This window comes from Varanus komodoensis, unplaced genomic scaffold (genome assembly GCF_004798865.1).
Source record: "Varanus komodoensis strain SLA01 unplaced genomic scaffold, ASM479886v1 scaffold4, whole genome shotgun sequence".
In the NCBI taxonomy this organism is placed as follows: Eukaryota; Metazoa; Chordata; class Lepidosauria; order Squamata; family Varanidae; genus Varanus; species Varanus komodoensis.
The window spans coordinates 16,045,803-16,058,830 of NW_025335941.1; the positions used below are offsets into that span (position 1 = coordinate 16,045,803).

The following is a 13,028-nucleotide window of genomic DNA, read 5'->3' on the forward strand; positions in this document are numbered from 1 at the left end:
AAAGGGAATAAGGGAAGACGAAGCAGTACAGAGTTGTTAACGGCATGTGGTTAAACTGTGGAATGCAGCTTAACTGCATACTGCGCTACAAGATGCAGTGGTTGCCACCAGCCTGGAGGGCTTTAGAAGGAAACTGGACAGATCCATGGAGGGGAAGACTAGCATTGGGTACTAGTTCTGATATCTGTAGTTACAATGTTGGAGGCAGCATCCCTGTACACCTGTGGGAAGGCCTGTGTAGACAGAGTGATGGATGGACTAGATGGACTCCTTGGTCTGATCCAGCATGGCTCTTCTTATGGAAAGAGGAGGGGCAAGGAAAGGAGAAGGGCTTTACTGGCTTGTTTGATATGGCATGTTTAGGTTGTTGTTTCTGCATATATTACATAGTGGGTTTTAAAAAAATAAAATCCAGGTATAGGATAGACAAATGATAGTTCTTGGCATTGCAGCAGGTGTGATGGGGAGGGGTTAACCCTTCCCTTCCTAACTGCAATCTCAGTAAAAAAAAATCCCTTTTATGTACACCACCATTAAGAAGAATTAAGAAGAAAAACCTCCCACTCAAGTCAGTGGGATCTGTCCCTCACCCCATCCTGATTCTGATGGCTATGCATGCAGAGAAGGTTTTCTTACTTTCTTTATTAAATAAGATCACAGCTGGGGAGGTAAGGCTTAACCCCTTCAGCCAGGCAGTGAAGTGCCATGCTAAAAGCTATCACCTGGCACCCTGGTATTTTTAACTTGTAAAAATCAACAACAAAACTGTTAATCATAGCATTAGTAAGGGAGAGGGAGTTATACGCTTTCACAGATCAAATGCAATGGATAGGACTAAGAGGTGGGTTGGCAGGCGCTCTGGAGAGGGAACATTTTACATCTTTGGCAGAAGAAATGCAGTCTTTAATGTTATATACATGAACAACATGCAAGTATTAAGTGAGGGGGGATTGCTGAGATTTTAATTTATGTGACACAAGCACGTACTTAACTGAACAGATATTGATTAACTTACAAAGCTTTTGAATATCCCTTATAAATTCAAATAACAAGAATGTATCTTTACTGTGTGTCCTTTCTTCAAACGCATTAGTCTGGAAGATTTTTTTTGGGGGGGGGAGACCTTGGAGAGGTCAGATGCTGTTAGCTGAGGGGTTGTGAGGAACAGAACATTGATTTCAGCTATGAGGTTTAGAAATGGGAAAAATTCCATGTGTCAAATGCTTTTGCAGGTATGCATTTATTGATCTGATAATGAGCTCAGTATGGATTACACAGTGAAGACAAAGGTAATGTCAGACTTCCTGATGTTACCTTGACCTAAAGGTTCTTTGCTTTTCTCAGGTAGAACTTGGTCTCCAATGTGACCTGGTCTGAATGCTAACAAGTCATGTTTCTGCTGCCTGCATCAAAAAGGCAGCTAGTATTGAGTAGTACGGACAGCAGGCAGACAGCTGCTGCAGCTAAGTACTGCCTACTGAGGCAATGAGGCAGCTTTTGGAGCTGCATAGCAATCCTGGCATTATATCTTGGGGACCAGCCAAGTTTTCATGAGTGGAAGGTTTCCAGGCTGTGGTATTGGCTGACCAGTATGGACTGATTCAGGATTCCTTACCTGACTCACAGGTTCCAGGGTTCAGCTCCATGGCACTTGGCAAGGCTTGTGGATGAGTATCATGGAAGGATATGCACCTACTGCTGAGATTGTGGTTCTACAGAATGATGGGAGAGTAAGAGCAGAGGTCCTTTTCAACCCTGCCCACATTTTTGTACCAGGCATTGCATCCCATAGCACCAATCTGTTTTGGAGGGAAATGGATGGGGAGGGAGCAGCCATGACTAAAGTTGCTATTTGGATTAGTCATTACGGTAAATCCTTTTACAATGCCGTTCTTTGGAGATGAGTGCAAGTCCTCAGACTTGGAGGTTCATGGTTGTCTAATCTAAGCAGGAGAAGCAGTGGAGATGATCCTCACCTCCCTGTTCCTTCCACTTCAGATTTTTGCTGGACAACCATTTTCAGCAATCTAGCAATTGTCTTAGGATAGTTCAGATTCTGGCTGTCTCAGTCTCCTTCCCTCCTTGCTTCCTACGACTTCTCTCTGAAGTCACTTTCCTGACCTTGGAGAGAAGTCATGCAGTTCTTTCTGTGCTGGTGGTGAGGAACTGGAGGAGGAGCTTGGAGATCTTATTCTCAGGTCTCAGGTGGAGTGCTCTGCCTGACTTCAGAGCTGGGAATCCGGACTCTCCTGTGACCCCCTCAAATGATGTCTAGGGGCCAAAGGATCATCCCCTTTAAGATTATTTCAGTGTGGTGCTGGGGTTTTAACACTATATCATCATGTAAGTCTTCTAGTATACAAACCCATGAGCATGTTCTACTTAGCATTACTTCATTCATGATGGATTTTAGGACTTCGACATGGGTGAGTAGTCCTATGCTGTTCACTCAGCCTTTCAGATATTTACAAATTGTAAAACTGTTCATGTGTGTAACTCAGGATCAAGAAAGACTAGCTTAAGCCCTATATGTGATTTCTTGTAAATTCAATTACTGACATTTTGGTTTTAGTTCATAGGATTAATTTGAGTTTAGTGTTTACTTCAGCACTTCCATAGTTGTATTTAAAACTTTTGAATAACTACTGTATATCAGATTCCTGAGAGGGGGAGGGGGGAGGGAGGGAGGATGGGGAGAAAAGAGAGCACATTTTTGAAGCAATGTTAGCTAACCTTACAATGATAAACATAGTTCTATTTTTTTAGTAATTACCAGTTCTTTTTGGTTTTCTCTTTAGCTCTTTGAAAATTATTTATAGGGAAATTGAAATTTTGTGTTATGGATTCTGTGTTGCCTGCCTTATTCAAGCTATTCTGTTTTAATTTTCAGAGTAGTGACACATTCTCTAAAGTTATACAAAGAGAAGAAAGTTAAAGGACACATAATTTTCCACACAGGTGTGTCCTGAGAGGCTTTTGTTACTGCAGTCCCTGTCATATCTAACTTTTCATTGGCTTTGAAAGTTGTTAAACCTGATGGATAACTTTATCTTTTCCAATCAACAGGGGAAGTGATGTGGTAACCAGTGTGTCTCAGACCCAAACTGGTTTGTGTTTTAAAATGTGCTGCTTGGAAAAGGCTTCTCTTCAGGAGATAACAAAGAACAAAGCAGAACCTAACCCAAAAGCTCCGTACTTGGAAAGCATTTAACTGGAGCTCCATTTCTGGAGTGTTTCTCTGGGATGAAGAGATGGCTGCTGCAGCTTTGCAATTTGCTGGACTGATCCTTGGCGGCATTGGTGCAGTTGGGACTTTTGCCATTACTGGCATGCCTCAGTGGAGAGTGACTGCCTTCATTGAGAACAACGTTGTGGTTTTTGAAACCATCTGGGAAGGCCTCTGGATGAATTGCATAAGGCAAGCTTCCATCAGGATGCAGTGCAAGGTGTATGACTCCCTCCTGGCCTTGTCCCCTGACCTCCAGGCTTCGAGAGGCCTGATGTGTGCAGCTTCTGCTTTGGCATTCCTTGCTTTTGCTGTGGCCATTCTTGGTATGAAGTGCACCCAGTGCACGGGAAATGATGACCGAATCAAGGGATATATTTTGCTGGCGGGTGGCATCACTTTCATTTTGTCTGGCATCATCGTGCTTATCCCAGTGTGCTTTGTTGCCCATAACATCATCCGAGACTTCTACAATCCAGTTGTCACAGTAGCTCAGAAGCGAGAGCTCGGGGAAGCCCTTTACATAGGGTGGGTATCCGCCTTTTGTCTCGTGGCTGGAGGGGCAGTGTTTTGCTGTTTCTGCAAGTGCAATGAGAAAACCAGAAGCTATCGGTATTCGGTGCCTTCGCAACCCACAGCTTACCGCAGCCACAACATCCAAAGAAGAGCTGAGAGTTCCTACTCTAAAAGTCAATATGTTTAGACAACACTTGATCCACCGCTCCTTTACTATCAGGCGGGAAAACTAACTGTTTAGAAGAAATTTGCTACTACAACTTGGAGCAAACTCCATGGGACTCTGTATGAACCCCAAGACAAAGTAAGCTCTGTGACACAAGTGTATCAAGATGCTTCAGTGTAGGCTGAAAAATTGCAGCTGGATCTTGTCTATTTTTTTAAAAAAGTAGCATCTATTAATAGCAATATATATTTTCATTTTAACAATGATTTGAAATAGTTTTAATGGCAATGGGATGTGGGAGGGTACATCAAAACTAAAATGCTAAGATTTAATGGTGTCCACTATATTCTAAATACTGGCTTAACATGTAAAAATATAAGTTTTTTTTTTTTTTTGGAACGGTGGAGGTAAAGGGAAAAAATTGAAGAGCAAATTATAGTAAATCTATATTTGTTTATTTTTATGTTTTTTAACCGAAGTATTGTTTAACTGTGCAAAACCATATCATATCTGATTTTTTTCAGTGTCAACATATATTTCAATGTATATTTTCTACATTTTCTGAAAATATTTCCTTATTTTCTTCAAAAAGGATTAATTATTTAGTGCTAATAAAATGTAATTTGTTTCCTTAGAGTTCAATTGAACTATGCTTTGCAATTAATTTTGCATGCATTGTATCTTAGTCCATTATTAAATAAATTTAATGCATTTTAATAAAAATATTTAAAGCTGCTCTTGTAACAATTTTTGTATGACCTTCCTAACTGCTCACAGATATATCTAGTCAAAAGTCAAATCCTGCTATCTAAAGGTATATGAAGTTGTACAAAATGGAAGCCAGGATGAGGGAAAGTTTCAGCTTTCTCTCCTCTAACTGAATTCCAGTACATTTCTAGCATCAAGTGTGGCACCTAGTATTTGTATTTAGGCTTCTTGGACTTATTAGGGATATGTGAAAAAGTCATTTGATTTGCATTTTAATGTCAACTTAAGACATTTCCAATGGTGTAAACTGGTGTCCTGCAATAGCAGGTGGTTGGACCTGATGGCCTTCATGGTCCCTTCCAAATCTACTGTTCTATGATTCCAAACCTACACATGAACCAGTATGCAGTTAAATGGAACTATCAGTACTTTTCTGAATATTGCAAGGCAATTTGCAAAATTTCAAAAATGCATGTAATAGGACATAGTATTATAAACATTTATTACACTGGGGAAATCACTCATGTGTACATTAGGGAGGATGTGTGTGTACTAAAATGTGTACATTAAGCAAAGAGTATGAAAAATATGTACAGATTTTTTGCAGACTTTTAGAAACATATTTGCAAAACAATATGGAAACGGAATGAATATAATGTAGGAAAAATAAGAATCTGGGCAGAACTGAACTCGACATAGTTATCCATCTCAAGTATCAATGTATATTTTCTAACAGAATATGACTGTTTGTGAGGTGCAAACACAGTGTAGTTTAGGCTTACTGATTTAATTGGCCTGTTGGAAATGGAAACTATTCTTGCTACAAAAACTGTGAAGACTCCTTGCATTTTTTTTAAAGTTACTAAATAAATGAAGGGGTTGGTCACATAACATATAAACATGTTTCTCAGTATGTTTCAGCCAGTACCTCAGTTTTAATATTCTGGTTGTTCCATGCCTTGAGGGCCAACCAATCCTGCATACCTCACCCCACCACAAAGATCTTGCAATGAGTGCTTCTTATCCTGAATCTCAACCCTGCTCCACTTCTTAGCTCATGAGCTTATTTTTCCCAGAAGCAACATTAGGCTACTTGTTTGCTGGCTTTCTAAAAAACCAAGAGCAAAACTAGGCATGCCATCAATTGGGTGAATGCAGTTAATACACATTTATTGGAATGCCACCTGTGGAGAAACTGAGAACATCTAGTTGTCACCAATGGAATTACGATGACAAGTCATAATATAGTCTACAGAAGACAGCCCTCTGGGTTGAGTGCTGCCATAGGCAGTCCTCTTTCTGAAGGGCTGTGCAGTCTAAATCTGGTTTAAAGCTAAAAAAACCCTAAGAAGGGGAGCAGCAAGGCCTTGAAGTCGTTCATCAGCCGTGAGCCCCTGGATGGCAGAAGGAGCAGGCAGGCCACCCGGTCACACTCTTCTCCAGTACAATATGATGCACTTCATTTCTATTTAAATTACAATCATTATGTCAAAATATGCCTCTTTATATGTAAATCAGCATAGGCAATATTATGCAAATCCACACCCTCTTTTGTTCTCTTTCCTGGTGGTGCATAAGTAACCAACCTGTTGAAATGCGAAAAGCAGCTTCAGACAGGCAAGTTTTCTTCAGGCATGGAACAGAAAAAGAAAGAGTACCCCTCTGCACCTCCTGAAGACTACTGCTTCACAACTGGCACCGTTTGAAGGTTTGAATTGTCCTTCATCCTAGGAGCAAACAAAATTTTAGAAAATCGGACTGGTGTAGCTAGTGATGTGTCTGGTCTGTTCGAAGCACCGCATCCAGCAGGAACTCTGCTTTTTGGCTGCAAGCAACATCCTTGGTCTGGTTGCATTGCATGTGCAAAGCAATAGGCTAAGCTATCACGCTGGGTCAGACTGTGCCCTGTCTTCAGCTTTTGTCTGCTGGTTCAGTAGGATATGAAATTACATCTTGAGACTGTAATTCTGATCCCATTTACCTGGGAGCAAGCCTTGCTGCACTCAACGGGATTTATTTCTTGTGTAGACATGCACAGGATTGTGCTGTAAGAAACTGAAAAATCTATAAAGCATTCTTAAATGAATTTAGAAAAACCTGTAATAACAGCTAGAATGCTCAGATTCCTAAAGGAATATGATTCAGGTGTAATCAAGGTAGACAGCTGCTGAACATTGAATTTTCATACAACTGCCAAATCATTACAATGGAAAGAATATAGCAACACAATCCTCCCTTTAAAACTTGGCTTATAAGGTTTTATACAGAAGTTAGCTATATTTTAGAGGGGAGAAGTAGATGGAATCATTTTTTTCTGCTATAAAGGTCTCAATCAGTTCAAAGTAATCTCTGTTTTGTATCCTATTAGACTATTATTTACAAAGTTCATATTGCAGTATATTGTGCTGTTGCAGAGAAATTGTCCTCTGCTGACTGCAGCCGATTATTGTGTGTGCTGACAAAATGTCTTTCAATTGTCTAAATGCCTTCAGCTACCTGTCATATTGATATGAACAGGTTATCATGGAACACGGCAGCATTATTGCCAATAGCTGTTTTACCATTTTACCATTGTGCTCCACTGAAGCTGAAATGTACCTTAAATAGCACCGGTATTGATTACCTCAAGAAAAATATGAGAACTAAGTAGAGTCATACAAATGAGTTGCCATGCGAATCTGCCATTTTTGGATGACTACCATGCCACACATTGTGTGATAGGTGTATGGGTATGTTTCAGGAGCATCAACCCTAGCAGACACATGCCACCTCTGCGAACTGAGATAGGGGCATACTGATTTGTAAGGGGAATAAACTTCCTCTCTAAATAGTCATTTAAGGCACTATCCTTCACTGTGATCCTTAGCACAATGGCTTTAACTTATAGCAAAAAATAAAGAGAAAGCCAAATGCATAGCATACTTTGGAATTCTGGAGAATACACCCAGTCATTGTCTCTGTTTGCAAAATTCACAATAGCTATGGTCTCAGCTTGCTTCTCTTCCCCCAGAGTTCTGTAATTATTCCATCATTTGAGACAATGTGAATGCCTTAGGCATGCTTATCCCTTTCTGACAAAAATAAATGCAAACTACCTTTTAGCTGGTATGACCTAATCCTGTTCCCCAAGAAAATGCTTCAGATATTTTGCAACTCTTAGCTACAGAAGCTTTATGTGAATAGCTTCAGTGGTCTCTGATTAGCCCCCACCTCTCAGAAGAGAGAGGAGTTATTTATATAATCTGTTCTGGAATTATTAGACCTAAATTATTAGATTATTACTTATCTAGTCAGGGCAGTTGTGTTTGCATGCTTCTAAAATACCACTTTGTATTTAGTACCACTACCCCTTTTTGAGCATTTACTTCCTGTGTCCAGCATCGTACCCATACCATCATGGCAGACAAGGTTTTCAGTCCTTTAGTCTTCTGAAATGGTTTGTGAGTAAACGGGCTCTACAACTGGAAATTAACTTAATAGTGGATAAATTCACAATAAGCGATCTTTCTGAAGGGGAGCCATTGTCATGCTCCCAGATGTCCTGCCTCCTCTGGAGGAATCCTTGTTAGAGAAAGGACAAGAGGCTCCAGAGACAGTCTTGCTAGGGGACAGGGCCTTGTGTGGGGGGATCTGTGGCCCCATTCTACAAGAGGGAAAAAGGTCCACTTCTGACACAGAGGCTGGGTGACCACTTAGCTCTTGAGATCAGCAGCATCTCAGGGGATATGCCAAAACTAGATCTGTGAGAAATCCCTAATTGTGCAGGAAGTCACGTCATAAGCAAAGGGCTTGTTTTGAGCAGGACCTATATTTCTTTCTTAAGAGGAGAACTACTTCCAGCATTTTCTAAGCCATTGCTGTAGTAACTTCATGTAGGCTGGAAGCCTGCTTTAAATAAGCCCTCAGTTGAAAATTGCTAGCCGCTGAAATTGCTGAAACAATTCTAAAATTGCTGAAACAACAGCTTATCCCTCTCCTTGTAGCCTTTTTGATTGGAATGATATCATGTACTGCTGACTCCAGAAAAGATGGTTCTTCTGGGTGGCTTCTTTTGCCTGATGCTGGGCACTTTGCCAAATGCGTTTACCCCAGTGCTAAACCTGGTCCATAGCTAATTGGAGAGGCCACAGCTTAGTCTTGGACTGCATGGTGGAAAACCTACTTTATGATTCCTTGGAGGCTATTGCCATTCAGTGTAAGAAAGTCCTGTTCTAGGTGGACCATTGGTTGGAAAACCATTGCTGTTGGAAAACAAATGCATATATGTGTCCCTACTGGTGCAAATGTGAATGTATTGTGACATCACAGAACTGGCTGAGTTTCAACTGATCCAGTTAGCACAAATGATTAAAAGGTTAAAGCTCTTTAACGAATGATGGCTCATTCTAATTAGCTCTAATTTACTGGAGTTTGCAAATCTACACTTGTATGAAGTTGTTACAAGTGATGATTAAAACTACCCTTAAAGGATAAAAGTAATTTTAGTAGAGAAGAATATAACCCTGACTCCCAAATAAACAAGCCAATTTTAATGAGTGCCCTTGAAGTTTGCAAGGAGTCAGGGCAAAAGTGCTTTGGATATATGCTAGACCATTTGATTCTGTCTTCTGAGATAATTTTTTTCTGAGAAAAGCTGTTGATGGACAATTCTGCAGCACTTTGAGAGACCCTGAACAATTTGAGATAGGTCAGTGGGAAGTAAAAGAGGTTCCATTGCAATTTCATTTTTAATGCTGCTGTACTGTAGTGTCATGTATTTTATTATTTTGTGACATTTTTATGACAGTTTTATTGTCTGGCATTCAAAAGACCTCCCTTCCTTTCAGTTTGAACTTGGAGCTGAGGTTGATCTGAACTTTGAACTCTATAACAAAACTTATTATCTTTGTGAATATAGACATCTATGCCTTAACACTTGCATGTAATATAATAATAAATTAGATATATTTAGTTAATATTAATACCTATACAGCAGATAAGAATTGCATAGTCTTGTGAATAAACTGCCTTTATATTGAGGATTCCCCTAAAATTTCTTTGATGTCTCTGATTCTACCCTGAAAGAAACATATACAGTAGTGGGCTACATAGGACTAAAACATATCTTTTAAAATGTGTGCCTTGCGGTAAAAAGTCTTTCCATTTTTACTTCACATAACCACAGGGGTCTGTTTGTTTATTTATAATATTTGTAGACTGCCTTTCTTTACTTCCAAGGAATGCAGTACAGTTTACACAATCCTCCTCCTCCTATTTATTTATTTATTTATTTAAAAAATTCTATGCTGTCCATTACTAAAAAAAGTCTCTGGGCAGCTTACAAGGAACAGGAAATCAAGAACAAAACTATTGATGTTAACCTCCCAACAACAGCCCTAGCTTAGGGCTGATAGTCTGTGATAGAGTCAGCCAAATAAGCTCCATGACTAAGTGGGGACCAAAACCTGGCGCTCCTAGATCCCCAGTCCATCACTTGAACCACCATGCCGCACCGGGTTCTGTTAAACCAGATTTGAAGAGCATTTTGTGTGTCGCAACAGTTTGATACCCAGAAAGCATAGGAGCTCTATTCAGTTATTTGTTTTTAAAATTATTAACAAGTTATACATGTTAATTACCTCTTCTTGCAGACATGTGGAGGAGCTAAATAGCATACAATGTTGGGTGGAGCTACTTAGCACAGCCCCATCTGGATTGCATGATTAAGTAACATTCATGTTTTCCAATGCCTGAATGGGGCTTTTGTTTGAAAGAATTAATGTGAAGTTCCCATCAAGGTCATCACGGGCATGTGCATCCTTCTGGGTGCATGTACATATAGTATACATGCTCTAAGAAGCTGTGCCCAGTCCCCATTTCTGATTGCATTTACACACATTCAGAAGCCCATGCATATGATAATTCTCTTATAATTATACATGGGTTACTCTATGCCTCTTATGTGGAATTTTGTAACTTCTGAGCAGACCTAGCCATTGGCCTTAGAGTGAGAAAGCCAATCAGTGAGGCAAGGCGTTGATAGAAGGCTGGATATACTGGTCCCAAGCCAACAACAAAACCTTGAGTGAACAGGAGCTCAGTAGTTAACAGGAAAAAACTGTTGGCTGTGCTGTTTAATCAAAGAAGCCTCAATTATGTTTATCCTGAGTTGTCTTAAATATGTATGGATCCAGTAACAAACAGGAAATCTGCCAAGAGATTGGGTGGGCAGAATGGCAAAAGTATATGATATATGCAGCATTATTTCTATTTCTATCATTATTTCTGTTGTAGTTGGAGTGTCACTGTGTCTATATATACAAAAATGACAATAGCATGTTCTTTGCAGCATTAGCAAACATCTAAACCCCACCCTAAATACATCCTTATATTTTTGTCAACAGCACATTGTTGATTAATGTGACATTTTTACCAAGCTTAGTTAACCCATTGTGTTTTGACAGTGATGCAATAACTATTGCTGCAGAATCATGATCAGTACTGTAATTGGGCATCTTAAATTAGAGCTTGATCATTTAATTAGAGCTTTGTAGCAACACTAAAATGCACACAAAAAGCAACAACATTAGGTGGCATACGCCTGGACTCACCCTTAGACAGCATGCAATTGGCTAGGAAGTTATTAGGCCTTGACGTCTTACAGAACTGCAGAAGAAATATATAGAAGCTCCTTCAACCTAGACAGGGATAATTTTTGTCCTGCTTGTTCTTCAGTGGGAGGAAAGTAACTGCCTTACATTCATTTGCAACTCGAGGAAACTATGAGAACTTTTTCACCGCTTGACAGACTTCAAGATCTTTAGGAAAGTATTTGGGATCATTTTTGTTGTTTGGGCTCACTCTTCTGAGAAGCCATATGGCATGTTGTGCATTGCAAACGGTGGCCCTCATGCTTGGGATTATCGGCATGGCTGGAACATTTGCTACTACCCTGATGCCTCAGTGGAAAGTATCTGCCTTTATGGGAAACATTATAGTCTTTGAGACGATTTGGGAAGGGCTGTGGATGGTGTGCGTCAGTCATATCAAGAAGCATCAGTGCAAGTTCTATGGGTCCCTATTGGCCCTTCCAACAGCCTTAGATGTATCCCGAGCGCTCATGTGCATAGCCTGCGTACTGTCAGTCATTGCCTTCCTGGTAGCCCTTGCGGGCATGAAGTGCATCCGATGTCCTGGCAATGACGAGCAAGTCAAGAGCAAGATTTTGTTGGCAGCTGGAGCCCTTTTTCTTCTGACTGGAGTTATTGTGCTGAGTCTTGTTTCCTTTGTTGCTCACAATATCATCAAGGACTTCCACAATCCTGCTATCCACGTTACCCAGAAACGTGAATTGGGAGCTGCCCTCTATTTAGGCTGGTCCACCTCAGCTTTTCTAATCAGCAGTGGAGCCATATTTTTCAGCTTCTGCCACTGCACAGAAAAGCCTGGAAGATACAGGTATTCATTGCCATCTGGCCATCGACTAAGCCAACCTGAACATATCAGAATGAAGCCCCTGAGTGTACACTCTTATGTCTGACATAGTTGCATATGTGAGCTTGTTGTATCTATAGATACCTGTGTTCTGGCAAGACTACGGTCACTGCTTTATAATCCTTCTAAGCTGAAATAAAATATGGGGCCTGTGATTGTTTGCAAGGTCAAGAATGCATGTTGCTTTATCCACCAATAACACTACTACAGTCAAAAGATGTTTCCTTTGTGTGCCTGCTCTTTTCATTGTCGTTAAAGATGTTGAGTGAAGGAATTTCAAGATTCAGCAGTGCTGCATTACAGAAAATTAAGCAATCTCCAATCATTTTGGACCAATCAATATAGTGTTAAAAATGGTGGACCATAAATATACATGCACATTTGAAAAAACTAGCCCTAGAACTCTTCTTGGGAGGATAAATCAATAGCAAATATTTACTATCATTCTTGTCATGTTTAATTCATCATTCTAATGCAGTTATGCACATTTCTTGGTTTCAATAACATAAGTTACCAGCTATTAGAACATCTTCTCAAAGTATTAAATTTTCCCTGCTAAATCACTTGGTGCATTGAACAGCCTGAATGTCATTCTTGAGATGGCAGCAAATACATACTTCAGATGGGATGTGCCAACTGCTGCGAAAAACCAGCTTTATAGCCCAGGGAAATAGTGAAGCTTTTCCAGTATGTTACAAGGCATGAACATCAGTGCAAATGTTTGGGGGGGGGTGTATAGTGTTGAAACTATAGAAAATGTTGTTATGAATGTTGCCTAGCTGTTCCCAGCTGTATCTTCTCTTGGGCAGATTGCTTGGGAATTACCCAGGATGGTTTGTTACCTGATATTTTCTCAGTGGGAGCTAATGGTTGAGAATGCATTTTCAGCTGAACAAGGGTCAGTTAGTGAACAGATCACTAATAAGACAGCAGCTACCT

General features: G+C 40.1%; 2 protein-coding genes across 2 annotated transcripts; both read left to right on the forward strand.

Moving 5' to 3' along the window:
• The first annotated feature begins 3,251 nt into the window (after positions 1–3,251).
• On the forward strand, positions 3,252–3,929 carry LOC123029355 (claudin-8-like). Its single transcript, XM_044442271.1, has one exon. The coding sequence runs from the start codon at positions 3,252–3,254 to the stop codon at positions 3,927–3,929; it is 678 nt and encodes a 225-aa protein (XP_044298206.1).
• Positions 3,930–11,472: 7,543 nt separating this feature from the next.
• On the forward strand, positions 11,473–12,135 carry LOC123029356 (claudin-8-like). Its single transcript, XM_044442272.1, has one exon. It carries the CDS (start codon positions 11,473–11,475, stop codon positions 12,133–12,135), a length of 663 nt encoding a protein of 220 aa, XP_044298207.1.
• The last annotated feature ends 893 nt before the right edge of the window (positions 12,136–13,028 follow it).